Source organism: Meles meles, chromosome 7, assembly GCF_922984935.1.
Source record: "Meles meles chromosome 7, mMelMel3.1 paternal haplotype, whole genome shotgun sequence".
Lineage (NCBI taxonomy): Eukaryota > Metazoa > Chordata > Mammalia > Carnivora > Mustelidae > Meles > Meles meles.
In genome coordinates, this window is record NC_060072.1 from 89,171,543 (window position 1) to 89,198,171 (window position 26,629).

At 57.2% G+C, this 26,629-nt stretch overlaps 1 protein-coding gene across 2 annotated transcripts; it reads right to left on the reverse strand.

Moving 5' to 3' along the window:
- Positions 1-26,629, reverse strand: FIGNL2 (fidgetin like 2). 2 transcript variants are annotated; one of them, XM_046010656.1, is made up of 2 exons: positions 26,401-26,629; positions 1-1,982 (listed from the first exon to the last, which is right to left on the reverse strand). In XM_046010656.1, exon 2 carries the CDS (start codon positions 1,969-1,971, stop codon positions 1-3), a length of 1,971 nt encoding a protein of 656 aa, XP_045866612.1. In that variant the 5' UTR covers positions 1,972-1,982; positions 26,401-26,629. The 2 variants fall into 2 exon arrangements, with proteins under 2 accessions (XP_045866612.1, XP_045866613.1); XM_046010657.1 differs by lacking the exon at positions 26,401-26,629 and adding an exon at positions 4,358-4,555.

A 26,629-nucleotide genomic window follows, 5' to 3' on the forward strand; every position in this document is an offset into this window, starting at 1 on the left:
TCAGTGTCCGGAGCCGTACATTTTGTCCCATTCCACGTATGAGTCCAGGTCCTTGGGGGAGGCCCTAGGGCCCACCTTGGCGAGCGCTGCCTCCAAATCCTTGTAGGAGAGGGGCCGCTGCAGCCCCGGGAGGCCCGCCCCGGCCGCTGCCTGCTGGCATAGCTGCCCCAGCTCGCCCCCGGAGAAGCCCTGGGTGCCCTGCACCAGGGCCGCGAGCTCCCGCTCGTTCAGCGCGCAGCCATGCTGGGCCAGCGCCCGCTGCAGGATCTGCCCGCGGGCAGGCCCGTCGGGCAGCGCCACGTAGAAGCGGAGAGCGAAGCGCCGACGGGTGGCCTCGTCCAGAGCCGCGGGCCGCGATGTGGTGCCCACGACCAGCACGCCGTCGGCCCCTGCGCCGCAGCCGCCGTCCAGACAAGCCAGGAGCGGCGCCTGCAGCGCGCCTGCCGCAGCCGCGACGCCGTCGTCCCGAGCCGGGAGCAGCGCTTCCAGCTCGCTGATGAGGAGCACAGAGGGCGGGCGGCAGCGCGCAGCCGCGAAGGCGGCCTGGAGGAGGTGCGCGCCCTCGGCTGCGCCCGGCGCGGCCAGAGAAGTTCCGCGCAGGCGCAAGAGCGTGGCGCCCAACTGCGTGGCTAGACAGCGGCCCAGCAGCGCTTTGCCCGCGCCCCGCGGCCCGAAGAGCAGCACGGTCCGCGGCGGGCGCGGACTGCCGGGGTAGGCGGGCGGCCTGAGCAGGGGCCACACCAACTCTTCCTCCAGCGCCGCCTTGAGCGCGCCCTGGCCCGCCACGTCTGCCCACTGCACCGGGGGCCCGCAGTCTAGCATCTTGCTCGTCACCAGCTCCAGGGCTCCCGGGTCCACGCCTTTGGGGGGCTCTCCCGGCGGCACCGCGAAGCCCCCGCGGGGAGCCGGCGCCGGGGCGCGCTCCGGGAACTTTTCAAAGGACTCGAGTTGCGGGCCGTAGCCGGGGGAGCCCAGGACCTTCAGGGGGACGCCGCCACCGTACTTGCCCGACGCCTCCTCCGCGGCCCCCAGAGGCTTCGGCCGGAACCCGTTGCCCCGACACTCGCCGTTGTCCGTGTTGGGGTAGGAGGCGCCGTCGGCCGCTGGGGCCTTGGCGGGCTCATAGATGTACTTGCGGTAGCGGCCCTCCGCGCCCTCGTCGGCCGCCTTGCGCTTCAGCGACACCCCGGCCTCGGCCGCCTGGAAGCCGTAGGAGGTGGGCGCCGGCCGGGGCGGCGCGGGCGCGGGCAGGGGCGTGGGCGCCGCCAGGCCGGAGGTCAGGTAGGGGGCCGGCGGCGGGGCGGGGGGCGGCGGTAGGGCCCCGTAGCCCGGCTGCGCCGCGTAGCCCCCAGCGGGGTAGTTGTACAGAGGCCCCGAGGGGCCGTAGCCCGGCGGAGGCGGGGGCTGCAGGAGCGCGGCGGGGGGCGGCGGGGGCAGCGCGGTGCCGGTCTGTGCGCAGTAGCCGGGGGCCAGGTACCCCCCGCCGTAGCCCGCCCCGTACTCGGGCGCCACCGACGGGCCTCCGCACGTGTTGCTAGCGTAGAGGGGTTCAGGCAGGTTCCCGGCTAAAACCGGGGAGCCCCCGAGGCCCCCAGAGCCGCCCCCGCTACCGGACTTGGTTCCCGGGAGGCCCTCGTGGAGGGAGGCCAAGGGGTAGGGGGGTTCGGGCCCTGGCCAGGGCTCGGGGTCCCCCTTGGCGCCGTTGAGGAAGGCGGCGTCGCCATAGCCGCCCAGCGCGGGGCGCTCGTAGGGTGAGTCCAGGACCCCTGAGTACTTCTCTGCGTAGCGCTTGAGGAGGTTGGAGGCTGTGAGGGCAGAGATGTCGTCGTGTGCCCAAGCATAGTGGCAGCGCTGGCGACCTCCCGGGGGCAGCTCCAACTTGTGCGCTGGCGACGGGGTAGTGGAGGAGACATCCAAGTGCTGCTCTGGCCACTGGTTGAGGGGCTGGGCGTGTTCCGGTGTCCAGTGCATCTTCGACAGAGCTGTGGGCGAGACGGGGAGAAGCGGCTAGAGGGGTCATGCAGGGCCTCTCAGGGCCCACCAGCCGCCAGCCCCAGGCCAGCCCGCTTAAATGGCAGCTTGGCCTAGGTCGGTTTCCACCACCCATCACCCCCGTGCCACCCTCCAGGGTCTCCCCTCTGCGGGTACCACTTACACAGTACTTGCCTTGGTGGGTACTTCCCAGGATTAAAACCGTGTGAAAATACTTTCTTTAGAGAGGTCTGGAAACGATATGTTTGACCCTGACTTCACCTCGAGGCAATTCGATGATGATTTTGTTCCAGCCACACAAGCCCTGCCCTCTACAACACCTGGTCCCTGCTTTCAGACCTAATGTAGTTAAGGGGTCAGCCATGAGTGAGGCACCCTGCCCCCAGAAATAGTCAAACGCAGGTGGGGCTCCTTCTGTAAGGCCTGTTTGCTGCACACCAACCCTGTGCTAGGCATTAGAGATACTAGGTTTGCAGAAAGATGAATGGCCCTGAAGTTTGATAGTCCTACCTGAACTATTCCCTGCAGCCCTCCCCAAGATTCCAGGGGCCCATTTAGGCCTGTAGTCAGAGACTCCAGTGTGTGGGGGTAGTGCCTCTTGGTCCCTGGGAAACTCCAGGGACTGACCCAGAAGCATTCACTTCGGTCCACCTAGTTCCTTTCAGTCTCTGCCTGGTGAAGTCAGAGCACCCGGGTTCCAGACCCCCATCTGCACATGCTGGCTGTGTGCCCCAGACGTGTTTCACTACAATACAGAACCGCAATTTAGAAGAGACAAATCCTATTCCGGAGAAGATGGGGAAAAGTGAGTAGAAAGTGGGTCACAGATTTGTTTCTTAGCTTCCCAGTAACCACATAACTCACTTTGAAAAATAAAAAACACCACCCTACTCAAAAGAAGCAAAATGTTCCTGGTGTAGAAATCTTGGAACTTTTTTCCATAGACTTCAGGAAGCAGGCCTGTGAGATGCAATGAACCACGACCTCTTAAGACAGCCATGCCAGAAACATGGCAGAAACGTTCCACAGAAATTTCTTACACTAGCCTTGAGCACCAGCCAAGGCATGAGCCAAATGCTGGTAAAAGGGATTTGGGGGCGGGGGGGGGAGGGGCATCTGGGTGGCTCAGTGGGTTAAAGCCGCTGCCTTCAGCTCATGTCATGATCCCAGGGTGCTGGGATCGAGCCCTGCATCGGGCTCTCTGCTCTGCGGGGAGACTGCTTCCTTCCTCTCTCTCTGCCTGCCTTTCTCCCTACTTGTAATCTCTGTCTGTCAAATAAATAAAATCTTTTTAAAAAAAGGGGGGGATTCAGGGTTTGGGGAACAACACTTTTGCAGGCACATGGATGGATTGGCCAGCTCTGAGGATTAAATCTCAAAGACTAAATGGGCCCATGGCATGCGAGAGAGGGTTTTTGCAAATGATTGTTTCTCAAACCTAAGCTTTTGATAAGATACGTTAAACTCACAGGTTTAATATTCTTTCTTCAAATTTTTATTAAGCAAATAGTAAGCGTTATGCTAGGCAAGGGGGCAGACTGAAAAGCAATACGATGGTTTAGACAGGTGGAAGGGACAGGCAGACAACTTCGTCTGTGAGGTGGTCACATAGAAGGGTGTGCCAGAGGCTCTGGAGCTCAGGGAAATGTGCCCTTTCTGCTTGAGAACAGTTCAGCAGGGAGGTGGTGTCTTTACCAGACCTTGAAAGGTGAGGGGCCCAGTTGGGCCGGGGCGCCAGCAGGCCATTCAGAAAGCCAGGGCTATGCTAGCTCCCACACCCTATTCGTTCAAGACCCTTTACTGCCACCTTCTGGAAAACTGTCATAATCTTCAAATCTACCGCCTCCGTGGGGTAAATCGTACCCCTTTAGAAGGGCTCATGTTCAGTGTGCAACCTGCATGACCATACATTGCAAGCCTGGCGGGAGTGCTAAGAAATGTTGGGTCACTGGAGCCTTGGAAGTGGGTGTGTATGGGGGGAGTGGCAGAAGAGGCAGCAGATCAAGTGGCTTCTGGGGTTCTCCACAGTTGTCCTCACTTGCAGCAGCTTGTTGACAGCACCACCTCTGTTGACCTCACACCTCCTAGCTGTGACCTGCTGCCAGTGGGAGGGGACACTCTTTGAACATAAAACTGTATTCTCATCCCCACTGCCCTAAGGAGGACATGAGCCACATAGACACTAAAGCTAAAAAGGGAAGTAGCGTTCTTTGAGGTTTCATCTCCATCTGAGAAGTGATCCTGGCCACCAGGGGCAAGAGGTTCAGAGCAGAGACAAGAGACGGGAGTGTGAGGTCTGTGGAGGGTGGGTATGCAGCTCTCCAGCTCATGCTGAGGGGGGGTCTCCAAAGAACATAGGCATTACCTAGAGTCACCGGGGGTTAATTTCCCAGGACTTCGGAAACCACAAGTGGTCCTAGTTTGCCGGGCTCTGTGAGGTAACATCAGAGTTCTACAGATACGAAGCAACTGATTCTTGATTTCGGCTTGGGTCACGATCTCAGGATCCTGAGACTAGGCCCCACGTTGCTCTCTACACTCAGTGGCAGTCAGCTTGAGATTCACTCTCCCTTTCCCCCACCTGGTACTCATTCTCTCTCTCTCGCAAATAAATCTAAAAAAAAAAAAAAAAAAAAAAAAGTTCTACAAATGCAAATACTGTGTTGTGACATGGACCCCAAACCTGTTTTGTTTTTTTCTATTTACTATTATCTGTGCTTTGGCTCCTTAATATGGAGAAGAGATTTGACCTTGATCACACTTCCTCCTAGCACACGGGGTGGTGGTGGGGAAGCGTGACCCCTCCCAGAAGGACACAAAGCTCTGGATCTGGACTTACCCACATACTTCCTCAGCCCCTGCCAGACCCTCTGCTCCCCCTCATCTCTGTCACCTGGTGTCCTCCCTGCCCCTAGCGCTCAGCTCCTGCTGTGGCCACTGGGCTCTCTCCAAACATACAGCCCAACCTCAGGCCTGCTCTCCTACTCCGGGAGTAGCCCCTTTCAGGCAGCTCCCAGCCGCTCCCGCTCCCTCGAGGGGCCCTGTCCTTGGATGCTCACACTGCCCACTCGGTCCCCCCCCCCACCCCCTCAGACACTAGCCCTTCCATTCCAGGTAATTCGCTGCCCATTTTAGCCAGGGGCACAGCTCCCTCACTTCTGGCCTTCTGTTTTCACCCTTATCTATATCTACTTTGCAGCCCAGTAGACCTGAGGGGCCATCCACCCCAGCCCTTGACCCCAGTCCAGCCCAGGCTGGGACCTTGCCCCATCCATTAACTATTCCATCCCCCTATTATGTCCCACTTCCCTCCCCACAGCAAGCTCAATTCTTTCCCACCTCCGAAAAGACCTCCTAGACCCTCCTAGTCCCCCCACTAGCTACGAGCCCATCTCTCTGCACCTTCTCCCCATGGCTTCTGCTAGAGGTCCTTTAGACCACTCACTGGGGAGCAGGGGACCAGGTCAGCAAGTTCTACTGAACTTGTCCCATAGACTGCATCTGGAGACTTCCTCTCACCCCTTCCAAGGGAAAGAACAAAGGTCTGGCCACAAACAAGCTGCTGCAGGAGCAGGCTCAAGCAACCAACCCAAGGAAAAGGAGAGGACAGAAGTTTGCAGGAGAGGGCAGGAGGGGAAGTTGCCTGACCTGCACATAGGCTGGGAATGCGGGCCTACGTGAACCCAACACAGCCGCCCGCATGCCCCCACCACTGGGAACACGCACTGTGCAGATGTGCACAGCTGCAGGCCACATGCGTGCATGTGTGCATGTGCGTGAACATATACACGCTCGTCTCAAGCTTGCGGTGCCACCTCAGCTGGCTGCCTCCTGACACACCCATGCCCACCATGGCCTTGCTTTCTCTCCCTTCCAGACATGCAGCCTGGGGCAGGTAGGGACAGGGGAAGACCGTGCTGTCTCCCTGCCCACATCCCCAGGCCACTTACAGCCCACAAGCTCCAGCCATTCAGCCTCCTGCACCCAGAGGAGGTCTCCTCCCCACTTTATAGGCCACACTCCAGTGCCCGCATCAACTAAGGAGGGTGAGGCAAGGCCCCAGACTGGTCTTTACTTAAGTCTGCGACTTTCCTTGGGTCCAGGGAGGACCCTGGAGAAAAAAAAATTCTCTGCAGCTGCACTGTTTGGGAAGCAAGGTCAGGGTCCTGATGAAGCTCTTCCTCTGCAGACCCATGAAAGCCAAGGGCCCTCACAGGTGATGAATAGTACTGGCAAGAGTTACAGGATGGAAAGGTAAGTAAAGGATCCCTTAAACAACACTCTGCCCCTTGTTTTTAGGAAGTCTTCCAGGATGGATGACAGAAGTGATCTGTCTTCACAAATGCCCAAAACACTCAGCACACCTGTTTCGTCCCTGTCGGCAGTGCCCAGGACACTCGGTGCATTGGGCCCGACACAGGCTGGGAGAGTGTGATTTATAAGAAACACATTTAGTCTTTGTCCGCTCTTCCTGGCCCACAACTCCCAAAACCCTTAAAATGTCCTAAGGGTAAGAACAATGGGGGCATCTTTCCCTATGGTCTCTTGTCCTCAGTCCCTGAAATTGCTTTGCAACCACAAAGGTGAATTGGGTGGGTTATTCACAAGCCCTTCCCACTGCACCTGAGCTTATGTTAATGCGGTGATTTTTGGAAAAGCCCCTATAATCTAAGGATGGAGGCTGGTTGCCAGAGGAACCAGCCTCGACTAAAGGGTTGGAATTTTCTATCACACCCCACACCCCCACACACCCAAGGGAAAGGGGTAGAGGTTGAACTCAATCACCAATACCCAGTGACTTAATCAATCATGGTTATGTAATGAAGCCTCCACAAAACCCCAAAAGGACAGGGTTTGGAGAGCTCTGGGGTTGGCGAACATGTGGACATGCTGAAGGGCCCAGAAGCTCCACACACCTTGCCATGTGCATCTTTTCCATCTGGCCATTGCCGAGTTGCACCCTTTTAGAATAAGCCAGTGAACTAGTAAGTAAACTGGTTTCTTGAGTTCTGTGAGCCCCTCTGACAAATTAATCAAACCCAAGGAGGGGGTCATGAGGTTTTAGCCATCGATCAGAAGCACAGGCGACAGCCTGGACAGTTGATCAGCATGTGCGCTGGGGCAGTTTTGTGGGACTGAGCCCTTATCCTGTGGGATCTGATGCTACCTGCGAGCAGATACTGAGTTCAGTTGGTAGGACCCCCAGCTGATGGGACAGAGCTGGTTGACCTGTGGAAACCCCCACATGTGCTGTCAGAAGTGGGGCACATTGCCATGGAGTGTGAGGATGGGGGAAAGACAGGTGGGGAGGATGTTTTCCCCTCACACAGGCCTGTAGGCACTCCTCCACCACCCCTGCCCCAGAGTCCCAGAGCCACAGACCCCCTCTGCAGTCACAGTGACTGCAGGCAAGACACCCAACCTCTCCAAGCCTCAGTTTCTTCAGGAGTCAAAGGATAGTGGATTCAGGTGGTGGACAGCCAACTTCTCTCCCTAGGAACCCTTTCCAGTCAATTTTATACAAGATGCAGCGGGAGGGGATCCCAAGCATGCAGGGCCAGCACCAGCCTCCAACTCCTTAAGGAGGTCTCGAACACTCCTTCTGGATCTTAACAGAAATTCTCGGATTCCGAATGCTATTATCCACGCCCAGGGCTGGGGGCAGCACAGGGGAGGGGCAGCTGCATGGTGGCTGCAGACCTGAGTGGAGAAGGGGCAAGGCCGCCCTCCTGGGCAAGCTTCTTTATCTCAGCCCGGGACAAAGCGGCCAGAGTGGAGAATCCCATTGTCGGGCTGCCTATGGAAATCTCATTAATCTATTCACCACGGCTCCCACAGCCCTTTTGTCCCAGGCTTTTTGTCTGCTGCTCACAACTGGTGCCCTGAGGGTCTCTGGCCGCCTGGCAGAGCTCGAACAGCGCTGTCCACTCCCCACCCCCAACACCCCGTCCAGTGGGCCCTGCCCCCTCGTGCCAACCCCTGTTGCTGCGAGAGGAGAGGAGACGGAGTGGTGCTGAGAGGAGCCGAGGCCTGGTCCCCTGCTACAGCCTTGCATCTGCCACACAGCAGGCTCTGTCCTAGCAGAGGCCAGAGAGCAGACCCCAACACGGCTGGACCCCGGAACCCTGCCTGGGGGACCCCCTGGGACCTGGCACAGAGCCTAGCATGGTCAGGGCTCAATAAATGTTTAGGGAATGAGCCGGAGGCCAGAGGGATGGCTGCAAGATTTCCTGTGGCGAGATGCCATTCTCTGCGGGGGCGCTGTCTTGTTGCCCAGCAGCCGGCAGACACTCTCAGGACACTGGTGTGCCCGACTGCGGTTAGAGACACGGAACTGGATCAGACTGAGACCCATCCTTGGGGGTTCTATCCTCGAACAGGAGAGAGAAGGTACAAGCAGGAGGGAGGGAGGAAAAGAGAAAAGCAAAGAAGGAATTCTGGCAGTTCAGAGTCAGGGGAGGCTGCATTTGGGTGGGGGGGATCACTGTAGCACCTAAAATGCATGTCGGGGGCTGGAGGGCCCGGAGACTTGAGGCCAGTGAGGAGGAGTGAGGAGGACCCGAGCTGAGCAGGGAGCACTGACATATCCAGCTCAGCCCTCCTCACTGCCCACAAGCTCCCACCTAAGTAGACGGTATTTACAGACCATAACACTAAGTCTGAGGGAGGAGATTCAGGGTACGAAGGGGCCTCCTCCCTCTGGCAGATGCTTTTCCTGCCTCCACAGACTGTGGTCAGGCAAGGATGTAAACTGGGGAGCTGGGAACAGCTCTTAAGATCTGAACTCTCCCTCCCTGTCCCCAGACTCAATCCTAGCCCGGAGAATGGTAAAGAACTTGTAGCTGGCAAGGGCGAGGGGAGGGCCATGGAAAAGAGGAGGACTGGGGCAGCTGGATGGCTCACTCAGTTGAGCATCTGACTCTTGATCTGGGCTCAGGTCTCGATCTCAGGGTCATGAGTTGAAGCTATGCATTGCCCCCACACTGGGCATGGAGCCTACTAGAAAAGAAAAGGAAAAAGAAAAGTTAAGGACTGGGGTGCATGCCATGGGCTGGAGGAGTGGCAATGGTCAGGACAGACAGGGGTGTTCCTGTTGGGGTGATTCCCTTCGTGTCTCAGGGCAAGCTGCTTGTCCTCTCTGTTTACTACCTGCGAACATCACAGACTTCCCTGATCCCTCCCACCCCGGATTTCCTCTCCATCCACAGGGCCTGAAGAAATCTAAAAAAAACCCAGCTCTGCTCATTCGGGCCTCCAGAGGATTGCTCGCACAGTTCCGCCCATCAGAAATGCCTTCCCTCTGCCAACCAGCCCTCTCCCATCCTTCAGGGCCATGCGGGGCCTGCCTCTTCCATGCCACCTCCCTGGCCACTCCAGTCCTGAGGACGCTTTGCTTTCTTGGACGAAGGGAACAAGGTCCATCTTGGCAGCAAGAACAGAGGACTTTCCTCCTCCTTGCTGCTGATTCCATCCCTTTTCAATGCTCCAGGCCAGGGTTCCCTCCATTCTCCCCTTTTCTGCGTGGCCCGTTTTCCTGCGAGTGATCCTTCTCATCACACAAATGTGCTGGTATTTCTCCCATTCTGGGGAGGGCCAAAAGTTCACAATAATCTCTTGATCCCCCTCCAGCTACATCCCATAGCTCTCTGCTTCCTTTTGCCAGAACAAAACCGAAGCAGGTGAAAAGCTGCCTGTGCTCCTATTTCTGGTTCTCCCCCTTGAGCCCCCTCTTGCACCCCCTCCAACCAGGCTCTCACACCCAGAAATGCAGGTGCCTGTGCGCACGGCCTCCTCATTAAACCGGTAGTCAGCCCTCGGCTTGGCAACGCGAGCCTCAGCCCATCACACTCCCTGAAACTTCTTTACTGGGCAGCCCACTGCCCTCTCCTCCTCAGCTCCCTTTACTGCCCTTCTTTCACCACCGACCCTCCCCGACTTGGAGAGCCCAGGAGGCTCTGTTCTCAGAGCCTTCTCTCCACATTAATTCCACCCAGTCTTGTGCCCTTGACTGGAGGATTCCTAAACATGATTCTCCAGCCTAGAAGTCTCCCCTGCACTCCCCACTGGCACATTCAACCTTCTTCCCAACACCTCCATCCAAATATATAGATATATTTACTTACTTATTTTAAAGATTTCATTTATTTATTCGACAAAGAGAGACACAGCAAGAGAGGGAACACAAGCGGGGGGAGTGGGAGAGGGAGGAGAAGCAGGCTTCCCACCGAGCAGGGAGCCCGATGTAGGGCTCGATCCCAGGACCCTGCGATCATGACCTGAGCAGAAGGCAGATGCCCAACAACTGAGCCACCCAGGCGCCCCTCCATCAGAATATTTAATTGGTATAATGACATGCCCCAAAATCAAACCTCTGACTTCCTCACTCAGTCCTGACCCACCCCCCACTCCCCTACCCTCCCACCCCACCCCCACCCCCACCCCCCTCTTTCACATCTCAGGAAATGGCAGCTTCATTCTTCCTCGTTGCTCAGGCCAGAAACTTGGAACCTCATACCTCTTGCCAGCAAATCAGGCTGGCCCTGACTTCAAAATCTATCCAGAATGCAACAGTCTCTTAGCTGGATGCTTACAGCAGCCTTCTGTCCCACCTCCTATTTCCACCCTTGTCTCCCACTCTCTGTTCTCAGAGTAAAAACCAATGTCCTGGGGCACCTGGCTGGCTCAGCCGTCAGGCAACCAACTCTTGATTTTGGCTCAGGTCATAATCTCAGGGTACTGGAATCTAGCCCTGTGTCGGGCTCCAAGGATCAGCAGAGTCTGCTTGAGGTTCTCCCTCTTCCTCTCCTGCTGACCATACCCCCTCTTGTACGCATGTGCTTGCTTATTCTCTCTCTCTCTCACAAAATAAATAAAATCTTAAAAGAAAAAAAAAAAAGCCAAGATCCCAGGAGCCTGGCTGGCTCAGTCAGTGGAGCATGAGACTCTTGATCTCAGGGTGGTAAGTCTCGGGGTGTTAAGTTTGAGCCCCACGCTGGGTGTAGAGATGACTTAAATAAATAAATACATTGAAAAAAAAAAAGCCAGCGTCCTCACAGTGGCCCACCAGATCCTAATGATCTGCTTCCCCGTAGCTCTCTTGCCATTCCACAGTCTATTAAACACTTATTTTTGCCTGCGTTCCCCCCACCAATCCGCACCCCCCCCAAGGCCTCAGGGGCCTCTTACTCCAGCGTAGCAGGCAGGCTCCCTCCCCACAGTGGCCACACTCTTTCCCCACCAGTCCGCACTCACAGCCTCAGGGCTCTGTTCACACGGCACTGGGCACTTCACCACGCACTGGCCCCTAGACCTGTAGCTCTCTGGAGCGCTCATCATCATCTACGTACAGGTTGCTTTACTGTCTAGTTCCAACTCTAGAAAGTTCCATGAGGTCCAGGAAACAAAGCTTTAAAAAGTTGCCTGTTTCCTCCTCTTCCATCCTCTGGTTTTGTTCCCCGTCCTATCCCAAGCGCCTAGGCCAATGCCTGGCACACAGTAAACTTTTAATAGACTGTAGAATGGATGGATGGATGTTTGGGCCGACAGAGGGGCTAAGAGGCTGGAAATTGCCTCTGTGTCCAAATAAAAAAAGGGTGACTAAATGTGAGCCTACATGAGATAGTGGGGGTGGCAAGAGGCAGAGCCAGGGGGTTCCCTCGGGAGTGCATGGGGAAGGTTGTCTGGAGGGGCAGTTTGTGTCTGTGAACACCAGCAGAAACCATCTAGCCCTGATCTGCCTGGACTTGAAGGGCACTCGGCCCAGCTCCTAGGGACCCCCACCTGGCCTTTTTTTTTTTTTAATCCCCCTACTTCTTTCTTCCCCTTGTTAGGCCTCTGGGAGAGGACAAAAGGGGCGCTGGAATTCCCATCAAAGGCCACCAGTGGACACATGGCAAAGAGATTAGCACCCTTGGGATCCTGCTTCCTGGAGGTAGTGAGGCCTCCCTGCCAGTCTGGCCTCTCTCTGGGGTGGGAGGTGGGGGGGGCGTGCTCTGGCCCTGGACTCCTCATATGTCAAATGCCAAACAGGAGGAGGTCAGCCTGGGGGGTTGGGGAGGGCTGGCTGGCAAAGCAGCCCCCATCTGGGCTGTGTGCGTGCGTGTGTGTGTGTATGTGTGCACACGCGCTGGGGGGCGGGGAGAGTGCAGAAATCCCTGCCTGTGTCCGCGGTCAGGGCCACAGACAAGCTGTGACCATCTGTTGTCTTCTGGAGAGGCCAGTCCAGGGGCCTAGCACCCTTGAAGATAACCCATGCCCTTCTCCCAGCCTTCTCGTGTTTGCAGAGAACTTCCACGGGCTACCATTTGCTTTCACCCTCACATCTTCCCTGCCAGACAAGCATATTCTCCCCATTTTACAGAAGATAAAATGGAGGCTCAGAGAGGGGGAGTGATTTTCTCAAGGTTATAACAGCTAGTAAGAGGGGAAACTGGGACTCTTCAGCCCATCCTGCCAACACTTCCTACCCCAGTCTTGGCCAAGGTGCCTGGGCACCAAACATGGGGCTTCCAGCCATGGCCTTTCCATCCATTCCTGGCTCATTGCTCAGGGCCAGCTCAAGATTGCCCCACAACTTCCTCTTCCAGGAAGCCTTCTAGGACAGACACCCCCAAGGAAGTTCCGAAGATGCCTCAAAATATAGAGCTCTATACAGCCACTCCTTTCCGATCCTGGGCTGCTGATCTGTCAGGTGGTCTGTTGGTTTGGCCCCCTTGTGTCCCAGGATCTCTTAAGGGTAGTGCAGCCATGCCCAGGGGCAGACGATTCCCTAAGGGCATGGGATCCACCCTGGGACTGTGGAGGCCTGGCAGGTGGAGGAGAGAGAGCATCTCATGCCCGAAGGAGCCCTGCCCAAGGCTCACTCAGCCAGGAAGGGATCTGCACCCAAGAGCTTGGTTTCAGGGCCTGAACAGAGCCTGGGCTGTCCACATCATAGCCGCTAGCCACAGGTGGCTATTCAAATTCAAGTTCATTAAAATGTACAAATGATTTTAAAATGTAAATCATTTATTATTTCCCAATTACTAAAAATAAGAACGTATTATGAAAGTTAGATTAAAAGTTCGGTTTCTCCAGGGCACCTGCCACCCTCTAAGTGCCCCGCAGTCCCATGTGGTGGTGGCTGCGGTATGGAAGAGCACAGACACGGAACATTCCCAACATCACAGAAAGTTCTATTGGACAGAGCTGCTCTAACCCCAGCCAAGGCTCTATTCTGTCAGGGTGCCTCCCACTGCAGCTAGAAGCTTTCTCTTCTAGCTCTGAAGCTTTCTCTTGAACTTGAATGGAGCCTCCCTTCCTGGGGTCTTCAGATAAACTTCGCTGAGACTCAAGAGTCCTTTCCTTAGGGCTTCTAGGAAGTTTTCTCACCAGGCAGGACTCCAGCTTCTGCAGACTAGCTGGACCACCCCCTCCCCACCAGCCCAGCCTGGCCCGCTGCCCTCAACCTCAAGGCAGGAGAGGAGGAGCAAGGCTGAAAAGAAGAGGATGGTGGGACAGGACAGTCTGTCATCTGGCCCTGCAGGGCTGCGCTTCCTTCCCACCCACCCTCAGCTGCTCAACACCCCTCCCCCACCCCCAGCATCCTCATCCTCACCAAATCCCAAGGACAGATGGGGCCCGGCTGCAGGAAACGTGACCACAGTGAAAGTACTCTCAAATGGCAACAGAATCTGGGGGTCACAGCTGTGTCCCCCAAGGCCTGGCCAGTCCCTCATGTCCGGCCTGTGTCTGCCAGGCCTGGCCTAGAGCAAATTTCAGGGAAGGGGGAGGATACTCAGGAATCTTAGGGGGAGGTTCAGGAATCTGTAGGTGCTGGATTATTCCAGCAGGCGCAGCCCCAGTTAAAAATGCAGTCACTCATGTGGTCAACTTATCCATCCAGCCATTCAGAACACGCAGAGTAAGTCCCCACCATGTGAAGAAGTAATAAGAGGATGTAAAGATGGACAGGTGGGCTCCCCAACCAGCCTGACAGGTAGCTTGTTCTGGACTTAATCCTCTGCCCAGGCTAGATGAAGATCCTTTGTCTCTGCCCAGTGGTCTGAGCAGGATGGACACCCCCCCCACCCCTCTCCCCTCAAACAGGCATGCCAGCGCGAGTGTGTGAGCGCGTGCGCGCGTACACACACACACACACACACACACTCCCAGTTGCTGCCATGACGCCCCCCCCCCCTCGCCTGGTCTCTCTGACCAATCACAGCACGAAGGGTAAGTCCCACTGGCCAGGGGCCCCCAGGGAGTGTATTAGCACTTTTGAACCGCTCAACCCGATGACAAAGCCTGGGGGCTTGGGAGGAGACACAGCAGGAGGGATGGGGGCCTGTGGGGAGCTTTCCTCCCTCCACTCCCAGGGGAAAGCTCAGGAGTAGATTAAGCTTTCTGGGGCACAGAGGAATTTGGGGGCCCCAGCTCCAGCAGTGAATAAGCGATCCATAAAATCCCAATTTACACACTCACTGATCAAACAACCCATCTACTACCCCAGGAGGTTGGGGGGTTGCTGCTGGGCTGCCCCCACTCTTGCAGAAGGTCCTGGGGAGCCTGAAGCTGGACCCAGGACACAGGCTCCCAATGTTATCTGCAGCTTCAGTCCCACCCCCAATCTCCTTGAGGGGGGCATCCATCTCCTGGGCCTGGGGACCTGCCTGTCCCTGCTGTGATCTGGCGGCCTTTGGGGGAGGTGGCTGGCCAGACGGCCATCTTGGTCTGCCCTCTGTGAGTAACAGCTTCTTCACCCTGTGCTGCCCTCGGGGCTGCCAGGGCTGGCTCCGGTTTCCTCAGAGCTGCTAATCACTTTTCCAGCTCTGAAGCTCTCCTCCCCACCCCCTTCTTTCCAGCAGCCCCTCCATGTTTCCTCTTGGTCCTACTTCGGATGCTGTCTGTAGCCCCCCTGGGGCAGGCTGGGAGCCTTCCTACCACCGCTTCCCTCCGCTCTCCTAGGCTGGGAACACAGCATGGTGGGGGGGGGGGCGGGGGGGGGGCGGTAACCCGTCTCCCTGGGGACACCAAGTAGAGAGAACTAGCCTATGGCTACCCTTTGCCTCTTCCCCAGAAAGAAACACAATTTGTCTTCACCTGCCTAAATTGTGTTCGCTTCACTTCGCTGCCTGCAATTTCAGCACCCGAAGACCATTCTGGTTCACAGACAACCTCTTTTAAACCACGCACCTCTGGGAGTTGCCAGGCCATCAGCCACGCACCCCTTGGGAAGGTGAGCAAGGTTGACTGGCTTCTGCCTCCTGCGTGACTGAGATGAGCTGTGCTGGGGAGGTACACGTGTTCCATACATTTCGGGGCGAGGCTTTAGGGCAGGGGATTGAGGTGAGGGCAGGGCAGCCCACTCTGCCTTGCCCTCTTCTCATAACTCGAGCCACCCTGGAGTCATTAGTCATTGAATTAGTCAATGAATTAGTCATTCAACTCCCGGGTGCAGTGGACTGGAGAAAGGGAGGGAGGGGTCGCCCTAACCCCCACTTTCCAGAGGGTTCTGAAGGTCAGGCTATCTCCCAGAGGCCACTGCACACCCAGCCAGGGCTAGGTCTCCAATGACGTTCTTCGGCCCCACCAGTGTGCTCCACACCAGGACACACTCCTTCCCTTCCCTGCCCTCCCTCACCTTCATGGCTGCTCCCAGGGACCCTGGGATGCAGCCTGGACCCACGAGCACCTTGAGTGGGGCAGGTGTCTGAAAGCCAGCCTGAGAGACTGACCTGGGGCAGGGTCTCTGCACCCACCATAGCAAGCCCAGGGTATCCATCTGGAGGTCACGGTCCCACCTCCCCACTGTGGCTTACGTGGTGCAGGAGGGAGTCCCTCTCTGTGATGTGGGACAAGGGTCCATCTCTGTCCCTCTGGTGTGAAAGTGGCATGGGGTGATTGGGGGAGCCCACCCAGCATCTCCCTCACTGGGCTGGCCTGAGGGTGGGACTTTTAAGACTTGCTAGAAGGGGGCCAGGGGCTGGGGCAGGACCCTAGGGCTCGCTCTGACTTGGCTCTTAAGAGAGCTGGCTAGCCGCTTCAGGCTGGGAAGAGTGGGGTGGGGGAGAGATGCTCTCTGGGGCCCAAAACAACCTAGTGAGCTTGAGAGACTCCAAGGACAGCAGTGCAAGTCCCAAGCTGCCAACTGTCCCCAGAGTGGAGAGCACCCCGTCCTGGCCCTGCCTGACCTTCCATGGGGTCTGCAGAGGCTTTGGGGAATGAGCTCACCATCACTGAAACCACCACAGCTTCCCATGCCATCCAAGCCTGATCTTGGGCCCCTCTGACCTGTGTCCTGGGGCAGCTTTGGCCCATAGAGGGAGGACCCCCAGGGCCCTGCCCCTATACCCCCTACCCCACAGCCACCACTTAGAAACTGCCCCAGGCAAGGTCACCTGCCTCTTCAGGTCCCTCCTGAGAGCCCCCCACACCAGACCCAACTTCAACCTGAGCCACACTTTTCATGACCCCTAAGACCTTAGGGGGAGATTGAAGAATCAGGGTGAGATTCCTTAGGGACCCATAGATAACCCACCAAGACCTCAGACTTGACACACCAAGAGAAAACATCTCTGCCTTCTCCCTCCAGAATCCACTCATCCAGCTGGAAACCCTGGGGGCCCCATACCGCTCTGCCCCTCACAGCCGCCTCCCATCTAGCTGGCAACCGAGTCCTGCAGACACTGTTTGAAATGACACACAGCTCTCACATCCACCACGGCTGGCCCCACGTTTGGACTCCCTGCCCTCTCCTTCTAAACTGTCTTCTGGATGGCTGCCCAGGGGGTTCCTTCCATCTGAAACAGACTCAACCCTCTACTGACTTCAGAGTGCACACCAAACCCCGCAGCCCAGCACCAGACTTGGACCCGTTGGTCCTTCCTCCCAGCTGCAGGCCCTGCCCTTCCAGCCCCCTCTCGCCCCGCCCACCGCATCAGTCCATTCTCTGGGCAATACACCTTCCCACTTTCAGGCCTTTGCTCCTTCTGGTTACAGAACACCTTCTCCCCCAGTTCTGCAGCAGGGGTGCTCCCACACTCTTATATCACTCTGCTGCTGTTGCTGGCTCCTTCTTGGGTTCCTCTAGCAAGTCCTCTGCACCTCCATCCTGCCACTCAAAGACCTTATTTAGAGTTGATATCACCAGTTAAACTGGGCTTCTCACTCCCTCCCTGCTCAGAAACCCCTGACCCTGGGCCTTTGCAGGACAGTTCCAGCCGCCTATTTGCTCCCTGCCTACCCTGTCCTCTCCCTCCCAAAGGCCTCTACCCAGAAAACCTTCCCTGGTACAATGGCAGTGGGAAGAGTAGGGCCTTTGAAGTTGCTATAGTTAAGTACCTGTTTCAGATAATTCTTTTTCTTTTCTTTTTTTTAAAAGATTTTATCTAGGGGCTCCAGGGTGCTCAGTCAGTTAAGCATCTGCCTTTGGCTCAGGTCATGATCCTGGAGTCCCAGGATCAAGCCCTCATCGGGCTCGTTCACGCTCTCTTTTTCTCTCAAATAAATAAATGAAGTCTTTTTAAAAAAAATTTAAAAATAGGGCGCCTGGGTGGCTCAGTGGGTTAAGCCGCTGCCTTCGGCTCAGGTCATGATCTCAGGGTCCTGGGATCGAGTCCCGCATCGGGCTCTCTGCTTGGCAGGGAGCCTGCTTCCCTCTCTCTCTCTCTCTCTCTGCCTGCCTCTCTGACTACTTGTGATCTCTATCAAATAAATAAATAAAATCTTTTTAAAAATTTTAAAAATAAATAAAAGACTATCTATTTGGGAGAGACAGCATGAGCGGGGGAAGAGGCAGAGGGAGAGGGAGAAGCAGGCTCCCCACTGAGCAGGGAGCCAAAGTGGGGCTCAACCCCAAGACCCAGAGACGGTGACCTGAGCCGAAGGCAGATGCTTAACCAACTAAGCCATGCAGGTGCCCCTAAATAATTCTTCCTTTTAAAGATTATTTGCTTTGGGGAGCCTGGGGGCTCAGTTGTTAAGCTTTTGCCTTTGGCTTGGGTCTTGGTCCCAGGGTTTTAGGATCCAGTCCCGCATAGGCTCTCTGCTCAGCGGGAAGCCTGCTTCTCCCTCTGCCACTCCCCCTGCTTGTGTTTTCTCTCTCTCAATCTCTCTCTCTCTGTCAAATAAATAAATAAAATATTTTAAAAAATAAAGCAAAATTAAAAAAATAAAGATTATTTGCTTAAGCACAATAATTTGCAGTTGAACCCTGCACTTTCCCCTAGCCAGAGTCAAGCCCTCTCTGAGGCACCCGGCTTCTCCCCACAGTATGGAGACAGTGCCAGTGACGTAGGCACAAGGCTTGGGGGGGGGGGCCTCAATGTGTGGACACTCAGACACATCAAGCCTGCGCTCCGTGGAGGAGGCCGTGGCGCCATGGCGCCGGGGCTGGATGAGACCCTCCCAGGATCTGTATTCCTATGGGGCTGTATCTGGGACTCCTCCCCTCTGGGAATTGGGCCCTGTGTGGGTGTGGGATGGAGGATAAGGTCAGGGCTCTTGACCAGTGTTCAATCAGAGGCCCCTTTAAAAAGAATTTTTATTTTTTAAGTAAGCTCTATGCCCAACATGGGGCTTGAACTCATGACCCCAAGATCAAGTGTTGCAAGCTCTACCAGCTGAGCCAGCCAGGCGCCCCAGCCATAGGCCCCTTTTGTAGTCTAGTAAACCTGTGGTCTGTTCAAAACTACTTTTTCAGTGCCTAAGATAAAAATATATGGAACTACTTACTTATCAATCATACTTCAATAAAGCTGGAGGCGAAAATGAAATTTAAAAAATATATGAGGCTACAAAAGAAATTAAGAACACTGGAATACAGTTTCACCATCAACTCCTCGGGGGTCATGGACCATAGGCCTCAGCCCTAAAGACTAGACAGAACCTCCTCTCCAGCCCAACCACCGCTCCCCGCAGTCAGGTATAAGATCCAAGGTTGACTTGGGTCAGTTTGGGGGACATGTGACCTTCAAAAAGTTTAAGCTTTAAAGACTGGGTGATCCTATGTTTCTTGGCCCCAAATATGCCCTCCTCCCTGTGCATGGGGGTGGGTGGGAGACAGAACCAGGCCTGAGCAGAGGGCGGGAGGAAGCAGGCTCAGGCAGCCCACCCAGGCTTCCCCAGTGGCCGCCCCTGCCCCCACCTACGCCCTTCCAGCCCTGGGGGTGCTGAGCTGAGTAACTCCAACTATGCAGCCTGGCCGGTCTACCTGGGCGTGAGTGGGCAGGGCCATCCTCAAGGGGGTGGCCCCCCACACCTGCAGGGCCACAGGAACAGAGAGAGAAAGAGAAACTGGGCGGAGGGAGCTAGGCAAACACCAAACTACCATGACTATTCCTTCTGCCTCTCTGCTCCTGGATGGGATCCCAGCACAAGCACCAAGCACCTTTCTCAGGGGTTTCCACACATCAGTTCAGTGAAGCCCCACAACAACCCTAGGAAGTGGGTACATCTGTTATTCCCATGTTCTAGAAGAGGACACCGAGGCACAGTCAACTTGTCTAAGTCACGGAGCTAGTGCATGATGACACCCACCAGGGCTTTCTGGTTCCAGCTGCTGTTGGGCCCCTCAGGTCAGAATCAAATGTTATTGTTCCCATTTAACAGCTAAGAAAATGATGGTGTCTGTTGATACCTACCATCCTCATCAATCTCCCGTTCCCTTTAGCCCTCTTCCTTCGATGCCCCCAACTCAGCCACAGACCCCAGAGTTAGCACATTCCAAAGTGATTCTCACAGGACCAAAGGCATCCTTGTAGGCCTGACCCCCCTGCCCGCGGTCCCGCAGCAGCCATGCCTGCTGAGTGATCAGAGAGGAGAAGCAGGGCAGCCGGGGAGGGGCAGGGGGAGTGTTCACGCAGGAAAGACTCTTGAGAACCCCTATCTCCAAATATCTGGACGTCGGGTGGCACGCTGTGCAGCTCTGCCTCGCCACCCTCCTCAAAAGAGGTGACCCCTCCATGAAGGATGTTTGGCTACATGTCAGCAGCTGTCTCAACGTGTGGGTTGTCTCTGGAAGTGACGAGCTCCCCATCAGTAGAGATGGTCAGCATGAGACGCTGTATCTCCTGAGAGGGGCACTCCAGGTAGGCTGAGGGGCTCCTCCCTCCTCTCTGCAGGTTTTCTGGATCATCCCCACATGTGTGTCTAATTGGCACTGCAAACCCAACGGAACTCCTGGTCACCCCACACCCAAGGTGCCTCCATCTTTTCCAACAAGGGGCCCCCACCCTAAAACTCCAGCCTGGGGGCTCCTGGGTGGCTCGGTCCATTAAGCATCTGCCTTCAGCTCGGGTCATGATCTCAGGGTCCCCGGATCAAGTCCCGCATCAGGCTCCCTGCTCAGCTGGGAGCCCACCTCTCCCTCTCCGCCCCCACCCCACAATCCATGCTCACGCGTGCTCTCTCTCTCTCAAATAAATAAATAACATCTTTAGATAGATAGATAAAACTCCAGCCTGAAGAGGGCTCCAAGATGGAGCCCTAGGTCACTGCAAGGTGACCTAGGAATGGCCACCCCACATGGGACACGTCCATCTGAGAAAGGAAGAGTGAGGGTCAGGCCACTAAGGAATGCTGTCTGCTGAGCTGGGTGGAAGGGGTGACTTTCTCCCATGGTCAGTGTTTCCAGGGAGCCCCTCTGCCCCAAAAGAAACAGGCAGACTGGGGAGGGGTGGAACCACGTGATGTATGTGGCAGGGAGTGGGGGTGGGGGGTACAGTGTCGATTGGCCACCTTTCTTTTTTTCCCCGTCTTTCTTCAGCATAACCTGAATCCCCCCCGTTTTCTTTCCCCACTGGCCTAGAAAGAAGAACCAGTCACTGCAGACTCTTGAGCATCCAAGAGCCCAACAGGCCACAGGGGGGGTGACTCGCCCAGCTTCCTCCTAATTCCCACTGAACCGGGGTCTCTGGTCAACTCTGAACAGCCTCCCCCAGGAGAACACAGTTCCCTTGAGACCCCACCGGTGATGCCAGGGCCCTGCTGTCCCCGAGTCCTGCGTCTCCAGCCCTGAGAAGGTCGCTCCGCCGTTACAGGCTCCCATCTATACAGAGAATACAAGGAAAGCAGTTCTGAGAGCATCCCGTGTCCCCCTCTTGCCCCATCTCTGGTGCCCAGCGGTCTCATAAGTTCATGGAAGGTCGGCCCAAGTCAGAAAATCGTGGCTGCTGGATGGACAGCTACCCGGACCGCACTCCCAGGGCCTGGCACAGGGCCTTGCCAAGGGTGCCGTGTACACGCCGTGCTTCGTGGGAGGTTCTGCGTGCTCTGGGCCTCCCTGGCCTCGTGGGAAGCTAAGGGTTGTTCAGGCTTCCACCTCCCAGATTCCTGAGGTCACCAGACTGGCTCTCCTCTTGCCTACCTCCTGAGCCCCGCTTTCTGCCCTGACTCTGCTTGAAGGAGCTTCAGAAATGGCCCAGAACTTTCTCACACACGCACCCTTTTTTTCTTCTTGCTCCCACATGGGAGGTGGTTCTCCAGAGTCCCTGGGTTCTGAGTTACTGAGAGGGTCACCAGAGGCAGGCATGTACTTCAGAGATAAAGAGACACGCTATTTCAGACCAGGGCCTCTGTCTCCTACAAACTCGCTAGTTCTTATCCCCATCTTACAGATGAGAAACTGAGACCCAAACAGAATGACTTGTCCAAGGCGATTATATCTGATTAGTGTGTGTTCACTGCAGCCCAGTGGCTTGGCCCCTAGGGTGGGGGGCCAGGGCTGGTCATTATTAAATGGGACTGGGTTGGGGCACCTGGCTGGTGAATTCCCCCTGAGGAATTCCGGTTATCTGGGACTCACATGAAGCCGTAGAGCATGTGACTCTCTTGATCCTGGAGTCGTGAGTTCCAGCCCTGCGTTGGGCATAGAGCTGACTTTTAAAAACTTTTTTTTTTAATTAAAAACTGGGGCGCCTGGGTGGCTCAGTGGGTTAAACATCTGACTTCAACTCAGATCATGATCTTGGGATCCTGGGATGGAGCCCCACATGGGATCCCTGCTCTGCAGGGGTTCTGCTGCTCCCTCTGACCTCTGTCCCCCTCCCCCCCGCTCTCTCTCTCTCTCTCCAATAAAAAAAACTTCAAAAAATGTTTTAATTAAAAACTAACAAAATAAAGTGGGGTTGGGGTCACAACCCTATGGAGTTATGGAGGCTGGCCCATGCCTACAGCCCAGTTCTCCCATTCCCTGAGAACCCTCCACCCCACCTCCAGGGCCCAAGACTGATTGCAAAGTCTGACACTGCCCATGCCTCAGTAGGAAAGGAAAAGAGAGCAAAGGCACCTGGGCAGCTCCCACGCATTCCCTTCTCTCTGGTGGGACAAGTGGCGAAATGCCCGCTTCAACAGCGATCACCTGGAGCCCTGTCACCCCCATTTCTGACCAGTCCTCACAGCACACAGTCAGTCATTCCAGCCTGGAACTTGGGGCTCCCAGCCCTGAGCTATTGCCTCATTTAATCACCATGATCACACGTACTTGGGCACCATTCTTAGTCCCACCTCCCCAGTGAGACATAGAGTGTTTAATACGTGCTACTTAAGTATTCTCCAGGATTCAAGATACTTATGAAAATGCTCAGAAAAGAGCTAGACTTTCTTGCCATTCAACCCTGTTCCTGGGGACAAGTAGACTCTAAAACAAAACAAAATCCCTGAACATCTACCTTCTCTCCAAGCAATGCACTCAGAGATGAGAAGAGCAGCCGTCACCCCAACCCAGGCAGTGTGAACCCCTCCCAGTTGAAGGCTGGCCCAGCACCTCAATGGCCACCCCTGGTCCCCTGGCTCAGGCGGGGCTGTCCCCCTTCCAGGAATAAGGCCACAGAGATGGCACTGAGCGTGCACTGAGGGTGGAAGTCCGGAGTCCTGGGCTCCAGGCCTGGCTCAGCCCTTTGTGCATGAGAAGGGGCCTGGACTGGGGGGTGGGGGGGTTCTGGATGCAGGGACCCCATGGGCTTCAGGGGGCCCAAGAACTCTCAAAAGGCAGAATGCAAAGGCTGGGGTCAATTGATGGAAGGCATCGTTTGGGGAAAGGCTTTCATCAGCCCCTCTGCGGAGCCTGTAAATCAGAAGTGATGGGCAATCTGGAAGCCCCCTTCCATCCCTAATGCTCTTGGGCTATATATGTTTAACAGAAACCCACTCCCCATCCTTCAAGGCCTCCCCAGCTGCTGCTCCAGGAAACTCTCAGCTTTCTCAATTCTTTGCGGCAGAAGGCTTGGGACCCAGTGCCTTGCAAGGTCTCTCCTGGGAGCAGGGCCAGCCCAAGGCTCAGATGGCCGAAGACCCCAGAACACCCAGTGGTCAGCCTAGTGTGGCTCGCCCCTGCACACAGCATTGGTCCACTGGAAGGTGGGGGCGTTCAGTGCTGTGGACACAGGTGCACCCAGACCTTAGGTCCACCTCTCCCTGCTGCAGCTCTCGAACCTCCCTGAGCCACACTTCTGCAGGGAACCTGGTTTTCATTAAATTAGGGAAAGGAGTCGTTAACTGCCAGCCAAGTCAAGAAGAAGCTAAGTTCTGCTAGAAGGCACAGGGAGGGTGAGAGAGACCAGCCTGTCCCCTGCCCTCCCAGGACAACCAGTGGAAGGGGGAGGGAGAGGCGGGGAGGCTGGGCTCCTAAGGGTCCAACAACCACAGCAGTAGGAGCTGGGGGTGGAGGGGGGGGCAGTCTGGGCCCAGATAATAAGCAATTGTTAATGTGATCCATATGGATCCTGACTGGCCTCTCTGTTTAACAGGATGATAATGGCCGGGAAAGAATGCTGGTCTGTGGGTAAAGGAAGGGGCAAAGTCCTTCCCAACTTGGGGGGGGGGGGGAGGGTCAGTAAGGAGGAGGAGGAGGAGGAGACCCACCCAGGGGTCTCCACCCACCCAGGAGTGCAGCAGCTACCTGCCTGAAAGAGGCCGAATTCCATGCTTTGCTGGCTGTCCTGACCAACCCCCTCACATTCAGCCAACAAATACTCCTGGGACACCCACAAGGTGCCATGCTCCGTTCGGGGCCCAGGGTGTGCAGGGTGCAGAGAAGGATAGGCTCCATCCCTGTCCTCCGGGAGGAAAAGCCTAGCGTGGACTCAGCCACAAAGGCCAAAGGAGGCACAGGTGCAGGACTAGGAAAACATGGCGGGAGCAGCAAGTGCAGGAGCGCGGGGCTCTGGGGAGGCCACACGGAGGAAGTATGGCATCCGAGCTGGGTCTTGAAGAATGAGGTGGTGGAAAGACAGGGACAATGGGGAAGGCATTTGGCTGAGGGGATAGCAAGAGCAAAGGCAGAGAGGCGTGAAATTGCGTGGAGTCTGAGATCTCAGCAACAAAGCTGCAGCCCAGGCAGCAAGGGGAAGGGAGCCTTGCTCCCTAAAAGAGCTATGGCCATGGATGACCAGGAGGAAGGCAGGAGAGGGCTCTTGGAACAACACATTCCGGTCTGGTCCGGTCCCTCTCCCTAACCCCCCTCCAGTCTGTGTACTGGAATTGTCCATCCCCGTGATCCTCAGCCCAGACCACTTTTAGACCACGGCCAGAGAATTCCGCAGGGCCTCAGAGGCCCTGTGCCTCTCAGGCCCCCCTTCTTCTCCTGGGGAGACGGAGGTCCCCCTGAGGAATTCGGGTTATCTGGGACTCACATGAAACAAGTCCACCGCCCTACACAGCTAAATTCCCTTTGGCCCAAGAGGACTTTCCCCCAGAAGGCATTACAGCCAGGGCGAGGGTCGCTCCTCGCTGGGGTTGCTGCTGCGGACACCAACGGATTCGAGTGGAAATAAATGAAATGGTGTTAAATATGGGAAAGGGGGATTTACGAGGCCTGTCACCGCGCCCAGCGCAGCCAGCCGGCAAGCCCCGCCCCTTTCTCGCCCACCCCAGGGCGTCGTGCCCCGCCCCCTGTCCGCCGCTCCGCCGCGGCGGGGTCCGCGGACTGCGGCTGGGTCCCGGCCGCGCTGCAGCCGCTAGCTGCCTGGGGAGTGGGTGTCCCGGGGCCAAGGCTCGGCGGAGAACGGCAGCTGCTCCCGACCAGGGGGCCCGGGGATGGGGGGCTCTGAGGAACCTCAGTGCGGCCGTTTCCAGGAGGGTGCACAGGAGGTTCAGGCTGGGGTTCCCAGGGCAGGTCAGGGGGCTTTGGACCGTGGCACCATCCAGCCCGCTCCAAAGACTGCACGGGGAAGGCTCTGGGCCCCGAGAACGGAGAAGTACCCGTACCCACCCCCCGGCAGACGCCCAGAGTGGGCCTGGAATCAGAGCCCGGCTCCCCGCTGCCTGGCCCGGGGCAAGAGCCCGCTCAGCCGCGGCAGCCCGTGCGGACCACAACACAAACATTCTTCCGTCCTCTATTCTCCTCCAAATTAGGTATCCATGGAGACAGGGCCAGGCAGCCTGACAGCCCCACGGCCTAATCCTGATTTAGTGACCGTCCCTTTAACAGCCCACCCACCCGTCCACCCACCCCTGCGCTCCCGGCCGCCGCTGGGCGCAGGCTCCAGGCCGCTCGCGCTCTCCCCGCGCAGACCCTTCCCAGGCCTCCTCCGCTCAGGAGCGGCTCGGGGACCGCGGGCGCCGGGGAAGGGGCCCACCTTTGCTAAACACCTACTGTGCGCCCACCCTTCAGCGGAGGACCCTCGACAGAGCGGGTTCCTAGCAAGGGAATCTCTGCATAGACCGAGAGGGCTCTGGGAGTGGGCAAGTTTAAGGGGCGCTCTCTAGAGAGCGGAGAGCTCCGAGGGTCTCCCCTGTAGCCTATGGCCCACGGGCGAAGGTAAGTGCAGCTTCTTGCAACGCCCTGACTCTGAGGTGGGGCTACGCTCTCCCGGGCCAGAAGAGAAGAAAGAAAGGGGGTGGGTGTTAGGGGCGCAGAGCCCGAAGTGGCCTCGGTCTCCTGTCACTGCCCCGTCACGATGCTGGGGAATCTCCGGGCCAGGAACCCAGCCCCCACCCCCTCCCACACACACACAGGGGCCGCTGGACAAAGACCTGACGGAGTGGGAGGGGCCTGAGGGCCGGCCCTCGGGCTCCGGACACTGGATCCTTCGGGGACCCGAACCCGCAGATCCCGGCTCCCCACCCCCCAATCCCGCAGGCTCCCCCCAGAGCCGGCCGCTCGCTATTGCTGCAACCTGCGCACCAAAGCGGGCGTAGAAGAGGGTGCCCGTCGGCGGCGGAGACGAGATCTCCTTGTCCGCCGTCCCCCTCCCCCCGGGAAGTGACCCTCGGCTCCCACGCACCCTCCCGGGTCTCCGGCTGGCCTTGCCCTTCGACCCCCGCCTAGTTGAACCCCGCGCCCCGCAGCCCCCGCCCTCTCCAGCCCTCGCACTGCCCCGCGCCCGCGGACAAAGCTCCGGACACCCCGACCGAACGGTCACCACCCCCTGACCCCGGCCCGCCCGCGCGCTCCCGTGCCTGCTCCCGCCCGGGCCCTCGGCCCCGTACCTCCGCATCCCGGCCGGGTCTTAGGTGAGTGTGCGCGGCCTGTGGGGGCGTCCGGCCCCGGGACCCGGGCGCGGGCCGGGGGCGACAGGCCAGGGTTGGGGGCCAGCGGCGCTCACCATCCTGGAGCCGCTACTGCTGCGGCTGCTGCGGCCGCCGCGGCCGGGAGCGGGACTGGGCAGTGGGGGTGGCCGGACAAGGGGCCGCCCCGGCTCCCCCCGCAGGCAGGACC